The sequence below is a fragment of the Arachis duranensis genome, chromosome 2 (genome assembly GCF_000817695.3).
Source record: "Arachis duranensis cultivar V14167 chromosome 2, aradu.V14167.gnm2.J7QH, whole genome shotgun sequence".
NCBI lineage: Eukaryota > Viridiplantae > Streptophyta > Magnoliopsida > Fabales > Fabaceae > Arachis > Arachis duranensis.
Window position 1 is genome coordinate 62,885,361 of NC_029773.3, and position 13,418 is coordinate 62,898,778.

General features: G+C 38.4%; 1 protein-coding gene across 1 annotated transcript; it reads left to right on the forward strand.

Annotated features, from left to right (window-relative positions):
• Positions 1-9,828: 9,828 nt before the first annotated feature.
• LOC107474607 (uncharacterized) lies at positions 9,829-10,245 on the forward strand. Its single transcript, XM_016094242.1, has one exon. It carries the CDS (start codon positions 9,829-9,831, stop codon positions 10,243-10,245), a length of 417 nt encoding a protein of 138 aa, XP_015949728.1.
• The last annotated feature ends 3,173 nt before the right edge of the window (positions 10,246-13,418 follow it).

The following is a 13,418-nucleotide window of genomic DNA, read 5'->3' on the forward strand; positions in this document are numbered from 1 at the left end:
AGGTTTACAGAAAATGAGTAAACTAAGATAATTGGTGCAGAAATCCACTTCTGGGGCCCACTTGGTGTGTGCTGGGGCTGAAACTAAAGCTATCCACGAGTAGAGGCCTTTCTTGGCGTTAAACTTCAGGTTATGACGTGTTTTGAGCGTTCAACTCCGGATCATGACGTTTTTCTGGCGTTTAACTCCAGACAGCAGCATGAACTTGGTGTTCAATGCCAAGTTACGTCGTCTATCGTTGTGCAAAGTATGGACTATTATATATTGCTGGAAAGCCCTGGATGTCTACTTTTTAACGCCGTTGAGAGCGCGCCAATTGGACTCCTGTAGCTCCAAAAAATCCATTCCGAGTGCAGGAAGGTCAGGATCCAACAACATCAGCAGTCCTTTTTCAGCCTAACTCAGATTTTTGCTCAACTCCCTCAATTTCAGCCAGAAAATACCTGAAATCACAGAAAAACACACAAGCTCATAGTAAAGTCCAGAAATATGATTTTTGCCTAAAAACTAATATTATTCTACTAAAAACTAACTGAAACATGCTAAAATCTACATGAAATTACTCCCAAAAAGCGTATAAAATATCCGCTCATCAACAATCCAACACTTACAATGAAAAAGAGACAATGAAATGAAAACTAACTAAAACTAACTAACTAATCAACTAACTAACTAACTAATTAACTAACTAACTAACTAATTAACTAACTAAAATAAATGGTTGTCAATGGTGTTTGGAAGTGTTGGATGAGGGGTAGAAGAAGGGAAGAAGAAAGAAAAAGGAAAGAAATGGAAAGAGGAGAAGAAGAGAAATGGATGGAAAAAGGGACATACACGCGTACGCACGCATGGCGCGCGCGCGGGTGGTGCAACAGAGAGGGAGGCGCGGATGCGTACAGTGCGCTACCGCGTAGATGCGGATGTGGGCATAGGCGCGGACGCGTACAATGCGCGTCTGCGTGGGTGGCTAGCCAGGCCAGCGGCTCAATGTTGGCCCAGAGTTAGCACAACTCTCTGGTAAAAGTACCAGGAGTGCAGGTGGCGCGTGCGGCATGTGCGCTTGCGCGTGCATTGCGAATTCAGCATGATGGGCGCGTACGCGCCAGGTGCGCGTACGCGCGGATGATGTTGGGCTTGGGGCTCAACGTTCGCACAGTGAAGGCCTAACCCTCGGGTTTGTTGGCTGGGAGTGGAACTTCTGCATCTACGCGTGCGCATAAGTGGTCGAAAATGCTTAAAGTGCGCGTACGCGCCATGTACGCGTGCGCGTGAATGGAGCTCTGTTTTTCAAAATTTTCCTATGTTTTTGCACCAGTCTAAGCATTCTAAACCTCTAAACAGCTACCAAAATACCATAAAACCTTATTTAACATACTAAACTACCAATTAAACTCAACTATCTAAACAAAAACATGAATTTAAACTAGTTACCAACCTGTACAAAAGAGAAAGAAATGAAAAGAATTTACCGTGGTGGGTTGTCTCCCACCTAGCACTTTTATTTATTGCCCTTAAGTTGGACTTATGGGGAGCTCCTTATCAAGGTGGCTTGTGCTTGTACTCATCTTGGAACTTCCACCAATGCTTGGTTCTCCATTGTGCCCCAAGATTCTTCATGGATTGAGCCAAGTGTTGATGGAGTTCTTCACAAGTTTGGGGCTCCCAAAGTTGATCCTCTTCTTGTAATCCGGGATCCCACACTTTATTTTCACACCCGTCTTGAGGTTGATCTTCATTATTAGTCCATCCGGGTAGTGAACAAGAAGAATCCTCTATGAAGTGCCCAACAATCCTCCTAGACCCATCTATTTGAGCACTATTCCCACCTTTGTATTCAACTCTTGAAGTATCAACCAAAATGAGCCTTGATTTGCAACGCCAACCACGAAACATCTTTCGCTTATGCTTCATCCCACAAAGCATCCTAAGTTGACCATCCATTTCAAGCAAGCCATACTCAAGTGGGACAATAAAGCTAATAGAAATGAATTTTACCCACTCAAGTGAAGGAGTAGATGACAACCTAGGCAAAGATGCTCCCAAAGATCTTGACAAAGCGTATTCCACTCCCATCTTTCTATTTCTAAGGACTTTCACCTCTTCACAAGATTTCTCTAATTCAATTCTTTGTTCATCAATACTATCTAAGCCTTTTCCCTTAATCAAACTATAATTAGGAGGGTGAAAGAAGTTTACCAGCTAGGGTGAAAGAAGTTTACCTCCACAACATTTTCAAATGCACCGGGAGAGGGTTCTTCAAGCTCAAAGGATTTTCCACCACTAGGACTTGATGCTTGCTCTTCATTGCCATGGGAACTCAACTCTTGCTCTATCCTATCCAAGTCTTCATATGGAATATGCCTTGGAAGGTGTGCACTTTCCTCCCTAGCATCAATTTCAATCATCTTGGAGGGGTTTTCTTCAACTCTATGTTCCCATGGAGGCTCCGCATCTCCTAAGTCTTCTACCACTTCTTCTGTGTCTTCAACAATTAAAGCTTCCTCCAATTGTTCCAATACAAAGCAACTTCTCTCATTTCCCACCGGCGTTTCCAATCTCTCCTTTATGCTATGTTCTTCATTTGATTCTCCACATGTAACCATGGGAGTTCCTTGAGTGTTCAAGCATTGGGAGGCTAATTGATTTGTTACCGCATCCAAGGCGGCCATGAAATTTTGCACATCCCTTTTCATCTCTTCTTGCCCTTGAACAAGAACACCAAGGATGTCATCCGTTGGAGGTTGGGGTGGATGGAAGGATTCATCATTTTGGGGGAAGGGTTCATAATAGGAAGGTGGTTCTTCATGGTAGAGTTGTGGTGGTTCAATGTTTTCCATTCTTTCCACTTGTTGCACAACACACTCCATGGTTTCTTGAAATTGATCCAATGCTTCCTTGAGATGATCCCTTGACTCTTGATCCACTTGGATATCATGATAAGGATCATATGGCTCTTGGTTCAATGGATATGAGTATTCTTCATGGGAGGTTGTGGTAGAAAGTAGAATTCGTCTTGTGGTTGAAAATGTTCATATATTGGAGGTGATTCATCTTGGTAATAATGTGGAGGAGGTGGCTCTTGAAAATATTGATGTTGGAGTGGTGGTGGCTCTATGTGTGGTTTATATGGCTCATATGGTTGTTGGTAGGATGGATATGGATTAGGGTCATATGAAGGTGGTTGGTGAAAATGGGCTTGTGAGTATGGTTGAGAGTTATGTTGAGGATATGGTTCATAGGCATATGGTGGTGGTTCTTGAAAGTCACAAGGTGATTCACCATAGCCATTGGATTGATATGCATCATAAAATGGCTCTTCTTCATAGTGCATTGGTGGAGGTTGTTGCCATGAAGATTGATCATATGCATATGGTTCCTCCCACCTTTGAGTGTCCCATCTTTGATACACATTCTCATTATAGTTCTCATCACCTACAACATAGTTGTAACCATACTCATAGCCAAAGTGAGAATTCATGATAGTAAGAGAGGGCAAAAACAAAAAAATAGTAACAATATTCACAATATTCACATATATATTCACAAAGAAGTAAAAAGTAAACATATTCACAATATTCACATATATACAATAACCAATAACATAACACCATTGCAAATCCCCGGCAACGGTGCCATTTTGATGATTGGATTTTTGACGGTTTAGAATTTCACTAATGAAATCTTGTTGTAAAGTATAGTTTCTAAACCAACAATAATCCTTTCATACAAAAGATTGTTTGTCACAAGTAACAAACCCCTAAAATTAATAACCAAAGTATTCAAACCTCGGGTCGTTCTCGCTAGGAATTGTAATAAAGTGCCTTGTTATTGGTTAGAAATGTGTTTTGGGGTTTTGGATAAGAAGCATGAAAACTAAATGGCAATGAAAATAAACTAACAACTATAAAAGGCTCTTAGCAAGGTATGAAAATTAGAAGTCCTATCCTAGTTATCCTTCTCAATTGTGATGAGAATTGTTCATTGCTACCACTTAGTTAACCCTTACTAAATAAAGGAAAGTCAAGTGGATGAATTGACTTGAGCCACAAGTCCTAGCCAACTCCCAAGGAAAGACTAGCTTTAGTGCACTCCAAACCAATTAGCAATCTCTCCAATTATCAATCAACAAAGGAATTAGATAACTCAAGTGTCACTAATTACTCTACCTAGGCCAAGAGGAACAAAATCTATACTATATCTAGAAGAGGCATTTCAACAAACACATAAAAGGCAATAAAAGTAAACAACATAAACCTAATCCTAATCCTAATCCTAGAGAGAAGTGAGAGCTTCTCTCTCTAGAAACTACTTCTAAAACTAAACTATGACTAATGGTAATTAACATGTGTGTCCTTCTTCACTCTTTGGGTTAAATAGCATCAGAATTGAGTTGGATTGGACCCACAAGGCTTTAGAATTCGCTGGCCACGTTTTGTTTTAAGTGAACCAGGTGGCAGCAACGGCGCGTGCGCGTACTATGCGCATACGCATCACCATGCGCAGTTCAACCATAGCAAATCTTATATCGTTTCAAAGCCCCGAATGTTATCTTTCCAACCCAACTGAAACTGCATCATTTGGACCTCTGTAGCTCAAGTTATGGTCGTTTCAGTGCGAAGAGGTCGGCTTGACAGCTTTCCGGTTCTTTCATTTCTTCATGAGTTCTCCAACTTTCCATGCTTTCTTTCTTCATTCCCTTGATCCAATCTTTGCCTCCTAAACCTTAAATCACTTAACAAACATATCAAGGCATCTAATGGAATCAAGGTGAATTAAATTTATTTATTTTAAGACCTAAACAGCATGTTTTCACTCTTAAGCACAATTAAAGGAGAATATACAAAACCATGCTATTTCATTGAATAAATGTGGGTAAAAGGTGATAAAATCCCCTAAAATCAATACAAGATAAACCCTACAAACTGGGTTTATCAATGCTCAATATCACATCCTCCGCAATGCCTACCACCGAAATGATGCTTTTATTTGCCAAAACAAACTTAGCAGCTGATATTTTCAACAGTGAGAGGTTCAACTTGTCAAAACCGAGAAGGCATGATACTTACACAACACTTAGGTCACACATACAATCTTCCAATCAGACACCTCCAATCACACAAGAAACTAAACATGGCCCTGGATCACCATACTTTTCCGAAATAGCACTCATTAAAGAGGAAATGGAGCTACCCAAAGTAATAGTTTCCAATTCACTAATTCGCTCTTTTGGATGACATCAAAAAGAGGAATGGTTACCGCAACTTTCTTGAAGATTTGTACCATATTGAGGTCCAATTCCACATTCTTCTTAGCCTTCTTGACCACCAGTGGAAAAGGGATTGGAATTGGTTCTTCAAGGATGGTCTTCATTTTAGGCTCCTTAGGCTTCACTAGTTCCTCATCTTTCTTTTCAACATCTTCCTTTTCATCTTCCTTTAATTCTACCACCTCAACAACTTCTTTTTGATGAACATCCTCCTTAACAAATGTAGGCTTGGGGGCACTCTCATCAAGTGTTGTTTCTGACCTTAGGGTAATGGCATTAATGCCACCCTTGGGGTTGGGAAGTGGTTGAGAGGACATCTGATGAGCGGATATTTTATACGCTTTTTGACATTATTTTCATATAATTTTCATTATTTTTGTTTACATTTTAGTCTATTTTCATAGGTTTTAGTGAAAAATTCATATTTTTGAATTCTACTTTGAGTTTGCGTGTTTTATGATGATTTCATGTATTTTCTGGCTGAAATTGAGGAGCTTTGGAAAAAGTTTGATTCAGAGATATAGAAAGGACTGCGGATGTTGTCAAAAGTCCAAATGGCGCGCTCTTAATGGCTATGGAAAGCTAACATCCAGGGCTTTCCAGAAATATATAATAGTTCATACTTTTTTCTGAAAATGAAGGTCCAAAATTGGTGTTCAACGCTAGTACTCCGCCCTCTTCATGGCGTTGGATGCCCAAGAGGGAGCAGCTGGCGTCCATCGCCAAAACAGGAGTTCTAAGCTGGTGTTCAACGCTCATAAGGGAGTACCAACTTGTGGCTTTACCTTAGCTCGGCCCAAACACTCACCAAGTGGGCCTGAAAAGTAGATTTTCGCACTGCAAGATTAGTTTATCTTATTTTTGTTATTCTTAGTTATCAGATTAGTATATATAGGAGGAGATCACCCTTAATCTGCCAATCTTCTTCCCCTACTTTACAGTCAAACATTACCTTATGTACAGTATGAATCATTAACCTCCTAGGTTAAGGTTAGGAGCTCTGTTGATTCTTATGGATTAAAAGTATCACTATTCTATTTCAATCTATGCTTGATTCCATTCTAAGATGCATCTTTGTTCTTCATCCTAATGAATTGGGAGTGTAACTTAACTGTCATCCCTATTCACATGGGTTCTTGCGAGTCCTTGACTGGATAGTACTAAGCCATAAGCTTGATTATACATCTCTTAGATGGCTAATCCACGGCTTTGTTGGGGACTTCTCGAAACATCAGTCAGCCGAGGTGCGGGGTAATTAGGGCCTTTGTGGTATAGGCTAGAACTAAAGAAGCAGCATTCTCTGATCCAAAAAATCTTACCTTGTCTATGGCATTTTGAGTAGGATCACCAAGGGAATGGACTACTAGAGCTTCACCCCCGTTTAGATTGGATGACCATTGACCTGGCATTTGATCTAAAGTAGAGGAGATTAATGACCGCTGACCCGGCGTTAATCATATACAACCTGTCATGGAATGAATCTATCAGAAGTTGGAGTAGATGGTAAGAAAATTTGATCCAGAAGGAAGAAGTATCTCCGAAGCCTCAACTGTTCTCCTACTATTGATTTCACACCTATCTAGGAATGTTTTATTTATTTATCTATTTTATGCATTTTCTGTGAAAAACTATATTTTCTACCCACCTGACTAAGATCTACAAGATAACTATTGCTTGCTCAAACCAACAATCTCCGTGGGATCGACCCTCACTCACCTGAGGTATTACTTGGAGGATCCGGTGTACTTGCCGGTCTATCTGTGCGAAACGTGCGGAGCAGTTTCGTGCACCAAGTTTTTGGTGCTGTTGCCGGGGATTGTTCAAATTTGACAAACTACCAGATTGGATTAGGTACTTTTTAAGGTCTATTTTCTCTCTTGTTTGTCTCTTTTATTTTCTTTCAAAAAGATTTTTTGAAACCTTTATCTATTTTTGACCATTTATTTTCTTTTGATTTTCTTGTTTTGAGTCTTACCTGTTTCTTGTTTCTTTTTCAAAAAAATTTTAAAATTTTTCCTTTTCTGTGGTAATCTTTATTTTTTGTTTGAGTCTTGTGTCAGTCCTTAAGTTTGGTGTCCCTTTTTATCTTTGGTCCCTTTGGTACTGTTAGTTTGTCTTTTCTTCAATTTTTAGAAAATTGTTCTTGTTTTTTTTCTTCTTGGTATTCAAACTGTTCTTGTTACTTTCTTTTGTTTGATGTCTTTTGGTATTTTTATTGCAAATTTTGAAATATTAGTGTCTTGGCTTTTGAAATTTTAAGTTTGGTGTCTTTTTGTGTTTTTCTTTTCTTAAATTTTCGAAAAAGTGTTCTTGAGTGTTCTTCATTGTGTTTGAATTGTTGGTGTTTTTCTTTGTTTAATCTTAAAATTTTTAAGTTTGGTGTCTTTTTTGTGTTTTTCCTTCAAAAATTTCAAAAATCATAACCTTTGATTTCAAAAATTTTTAAGTTTGGTATTTCTTTATTAAGTAAAGTTTAATTTTTAAATTTTAAAAATCCTATCTTTTCAAATATTTTTCAAATCCTTATCATATCTTATTTTTTTCAAAATCTTTTCAAATCTTTATCTTAGCTTTTTATCTTTCTTTGAATTTTAAAAAGATCCTATCTTATCTTATTTTCAAATTTTAAAACTCAAATTTCAAAATCTTTATCTTATCTTTAATTTCAAAATAAAATCTTTTTCAAAATTCAAATTAAAAAATTCTCAAAATCAAATCTTTTCAAATCTTATCTTTCTAGATTCTTGATCTTTAAATTTTCAAATTTGAATTTTAAATCTTTAAATTTTAATTTTCAAAATCTCAAATTTAAATTTCAAATCTTTTAAATTTTAAATTTTTAAATCTTATCTGATCTAGTTTGACTCTTTCTTTTAAATTTTAAATTTCAAATCTTTTCTTTCTTTTCAAATTCAAATTTCAAATCTTTTTGTCTGACTTTCTCTTTTTGAATTTTAAAATTTTCGAAATCAAATCTGTTATCTTTCTTTTTAAATCTTGTTAGTTAATTGTTTGTCTGTTTTTTTTAATTTAAAAAAATTTTAAATCCCTTTCTTTCTAATTTTTTTTATTTTATTTTTGAATTTTCTAATTAATTTTTCTATTTCTATTTATTATTTTTAAAGATAAAAATAATTAAATTTTTAAATTTCTTTTTCCTCTTTATATTTCTAATTCTCCCTCTTTATTCTCTTCTATTTCTTTTGAATATCTCACTGGGAGCTCCCTATACTATGACATAGAGACTCCGATTTTTCTTTGTCTCTTATTTATGTGTACAGGAACACTGAAGTCACTGTGGATCCAAAGGGGAATACACGAATTGGAAGACCTCTGGGTTCCTATATATTTGACACTCCTATTGACTCAAATGACTTTAAGGTCAACTTAGACCAGGTCCTGCTATTACAACAAAAGTGTCAGTTTCATAGAAACCCACAAGAAGACCCCAGTAAGTTCATATCTGACTTCCTGCAGTTCTGTGACACTGTAGAGGTCAATGGAGTGGACCTTGAAGTCCCCAGGCTAAAACTCTTCCCATTTACTCTGAGTGATCAAGCAAATAAATGGTGGAATATTAAACTTAGCGGAAGTATGAATACCTGGGATAAGGTTGTTAACAAATTCCTGAACAGGTTCTCTCTGTCACAGAGATTAACTAAGCTAGTGATAGATGTTCAAATCTTCAAGCAAAAGGAGAGCGAGTCCCTCCATGATGCTTAGGAGAGGTACAAGCTGATGTTCAGAAATTGTCCACCCCATATGTTCTCAGGATGGGGAAAGATGATGATCTTCTATAAATCCATCTTTGAAATAGCTAGGAAGACAGTAGATCACTTTGCAGGTGGTTTTCTATACTTTATAGAGACACATGAAGAGGCAGATGAGCTCATTAAGATAGCTGCCAACAACCAGCACTTATACTCCTGTGAAAAAACCCCAGTTAAGACAGAAGTTATAGACATAGAGACTGTAGCCACACCCTCTGCTGAGATTTATAATGCTCCTAGTGATATGAGTTGTAACTACCCTCAAGGAGACACTCACACCCATGACCAGTGGACACCTGAGCAGGTTAATATTCCTTTTACTGAGTTGTTTGAAGAGGTGTATCCCTATAGGGCCTTCACAGAAAGCTTGATGCTCTCTGGGAAGGAGACCTTAAAAGAAGGTTGAACAGTAGTCTTCACCAAGGAGGCCAAACCTTAGGAGCCTCCTACTGAGGGACTGAAGGCAATCAAGGACCAGAAGGTCCTGAGAATGCCATTGAGCATGCCCCTGCAGAGGAGAAGGAACCTCAAGTTGAATCTTCTCTGGGCATCTAAGAGGAGCCTGTGATTACCACAGAGCACACCCTTGTAGAGGTAAAAGAGTCTCAAGAGCTACCTTTTCTATGCATGCAAAAAGAACCAGAAGATGAGCAACTGGCTCATTTCCTATCAGCACTCAAGAAGCTACAAGTCAATATCTCTTTTGCAGAGGTATTGGAAAAGAAAACCCCTTATACAGTCTGTCTAAATGGCATTATTTTTTAAAAGAAGGACCTAAGGGGAGATGAGACTATGGTACTGACCAAAGAGTGCAGTGCTTTAGTCCAGAATGAACTACCAAGGAAGATGCCAAATCCAGAGAGCTTTCAGATTCTATACACTATTGGAAATATCACTCTTGACAAAACCCTATATGATCTTGGATTAAGTTTAAATCTGAAACCTTCATCTGTGATGAAGAAGCTAGGAATCCAAGAGGCACAAGCAACAAGGATTACCATACAAATGAATGACCAGTCTTTGAGGCAAACACACGAGCTAGTGGAGAACGCAATGGTAAAGGTTGGAGAGCTCTTCTTTCCTGCAGGCTTTAACATGGGAGAGGATGCGAATGACTCCATCATTTTTGAAACCTCACTCTTGGCCACTAAAAGAGCCCTGATAGATGTCGAGCAAGGAGAGAAGGCACTGAGGTTGTATGAGGACTAGATGTTATTCAGGGTTCTTAACCCTCTATTACCCCCTGACAAGGGAGGCACTTGCATAAAGGATTTAGCATTCAAGCTTCCTCCCTTGGATGGAACCAATTCAACCCCCTACCACCAAATATAAGTTTGGTGTTGGGTAAGCACTATCAACTAAGGAAGAGGGTGCTAAGAGAAAGATGCCTAGGGGATGGAAGACCAAAAAGATCCCTACTGAAGGCTTCTCACCATGGAAGATGGTAGTATTCACTTATCTCATCATAGTATTCACCATAGAAGAGGGAAATGGCACAAAGGGACACCAACAAATTGTTGTAATCCCAACCTTGCCTCATGCAGTGAACAAGATCCTGTCTCTTGAGCGTATTAAGCTAATCCATGAGAGCACAAGAAGGACACTTTCAATAAGGATTAAGAATTTAATCTTCTATGACTACCTTCCTCCTTGAAAAGAGTTATCAATCAAGCTAATGATAGTAAAGAAGCACTTATTGGGAGGCAACCCAACCATGAGTAGAGTACCTTTGTTTTTCTTTTGTTTATTTTCATTTGAGTTCATTTTAGTTTAATTCTTTTAGTTTTCCCTTGCTTTTTAATGTTTGTGATCATGTGCAGTATTTAGAATAGAGACAGAGACGTTCAGAGATGGAAACAGAACATCACGGAGTAGACCCCTTTGCTGGCGTTGAACGCCAGACAAAGAGGCAAGGAGGGGCATTCAACATCCCCAATAGGTGAGGAAGCTGGCATTGAACACCAAGGGAGGAGTCCCTAGAGGACGTTCAACGCCCACAATGGAGCAGGAAGCTGGCGTTCAATTCCAGCCAGGGAGCAAAGACCTGGCATTGAAGGTCAGGAAGGGAGACCCTCAAGGGCGTTCAACGCCCTATATGGAGCAGAAAGCTGACATTGAACGCCAGCTAAGAGCAAGAGCTAGGCGTCTAACGCCCACAAGAGGGTAGGGAACTCAATTCCCTAGCCTCTCAGGATCAGTGGGTCCCCCAGATTCTACACATATCCCACCTATCATTCACTCCTTCCCTCTATCTATCTCTACCTCTTTCTTCTTCTTCTACTCTCTTCTTTCCCATTGTTCATATTTTCTCGAAGATGAGCAAAACTATTAAGTTTGGTGTTGCGAAAGCTTCACTTTTTGACTTCTACCACTCCTAAGTATGGCACCAAAGACTGGTGAAACCTCAAGGAAGAGGAAGAGAAAGGCACTTGCCTCTGCTTCCTTCACCTCATATGTCACTTATGCAATTCAGATGGAATTGTCATAGAAGGAGACATCCCCATTGATGGAGAGGATAAGTCCATCACTAAAAGAAGGATGGAGCAAACTAGAGAGCCCACACATGCACCTCAACACGAGCATATAGAGCTGCCTCAACAAGAAATTCCTGAAATGTCTCAAGGGATGCATCTTCCTCCTCAAGGCTATTGGGACCAATTGCATACCTCTCTAGGAGAATTGAGCTCCAACATGGACCACCTGAGGATAGGACACCAAGAGCATTCTATCATCCTCCATGAAATTAGAGAAAATCATAGAGCCATGAGAGAAGAGCAACAGAGATAGGGGCGTGACATTGAAGACATCAAGCGCTCCATTGGATTCTCTAGAGGATGCAGTAGCCGCCATCACTAAGGTAGATCTGCTTTCTTAATCCCCTGTTGCCTATGTTATTTTTCTATTTTCCATGTGTTTTATCTTATTGTCTTTTTCTAGAGCATGATCATCTTTATTTTATGTCCTAAAACTATGAAATATTCCATGCATCTCTCACCTTGCTTGAAAGAAAATTTTATTTAAAAAAGAATAGGGAGATACTTAAATTTCTAGTTATATAATAAGAATAGTTCAATTATGTTGTGTGGTGGAATTCCTTTTACTCTCTGAATGCATGAATAAATAGTGCATATTTGATGTTGGAGTTAAGAATGTTGGCTCTTGAAAGAATGATTATAAAAGTGAAGTATTATTGGTAATCTGAAAAATCCAAAAAATTGATTTTTGAAGCAAAAAAAGTAGCAAAAAGCAAAAAGCAATAAAAGAAAAAAGTACATAAGCGAAAAAAAGGGGCAAGCAGAAAAAGAAAGAAAAAGAAAAAGCCAATAGCTCTTTAAACCAAAAAGCAAGAGAAAAAAGCCAATAGCTCTTTAAACCAAAATGCAAGAGCAAGGATCCAAGGTTTTGAGCATCAATAGTTGGGAGGGACTAAAAGAAACAAAATCTTAGCCAAAAAGTTCAAAAGAACTGATTCCCCTAACTATATGCTTGTGGTGTGAAGGTGTCAAGTGAAAAGCTTGAGACTGAGCAGTTAAAGTCGTGATCCAAAGCAAAAGAGTGTGCTTAAGAACTCTAGACACTACTGGCTGGGGATTCTAGCAAAGCTGGATCACAATTCGAAAGGGTTCACCCAGTTAAGTGTCTGTGGCATTTATGTGTCCGGTGGTAATACTGGAAAACAAAGCACTTAGGGTCACGGCCAAGACTCAAAAGAATTTGTGTTTAAGAATAAAAAAGAACTAAACTAGGAGAGTCAACAATATCATCTGGATTCTAAGTTCCTAAAGATGCTAATCATTTTGAGCTTCAAAGGATAATGAGATACAAAAACTATTCTGAAGTGAATAGCGACTAGTCCCGCTCATCTAATTGAAATTGAGCTTCATTGAGAACTCTGAGATTTATTGTATCCTTCTCTTCTTTTTTTATCCTACTTTGATTTTAGTTTCTTGGGGATAAGCAACAGTTTAAGTTTGGTGTTCTGATGAGCGGATATTTTATACGCTTTTTGGCATCATTTTCATATTGTTTTCATTATGTTTTGTTTAAGTTTTACTCTATTTTCATAGGTTTTAGTGCAAAATTCATATTGTTTGATTCTACTTTGAGTTTGTGTATTTTATGATGATTTCAGGTATTTTCTGGGCGAAATTGAGGAGCTTTGGAAAAAGTATAATTCAGAGATAGAGAAAGGACTGCAGATGCTGTCAAGATCTGACCTCCATTCATTTGAAAGAGCATTTCTAGAGCTACAGAAGTATAAATAGCGCGCTCTCAATGACTATGGAAAGCTAACATCCAGGTCTTTCCATAAATATATAATTGTTCATACTTTGCTCTAGAAATGAAGGTCTAAAACTGGCGTTCAACGCCAGTACTCCACC

Coding starts and splice junctions, on each gene's coding strand:
- LOC107474607 (XM_016094242.1), top strand. CDS start 9,829: ATGGTACTGACCAAAGAGTGCAGTGCTTTAGTCCAGAATGAACTACCA.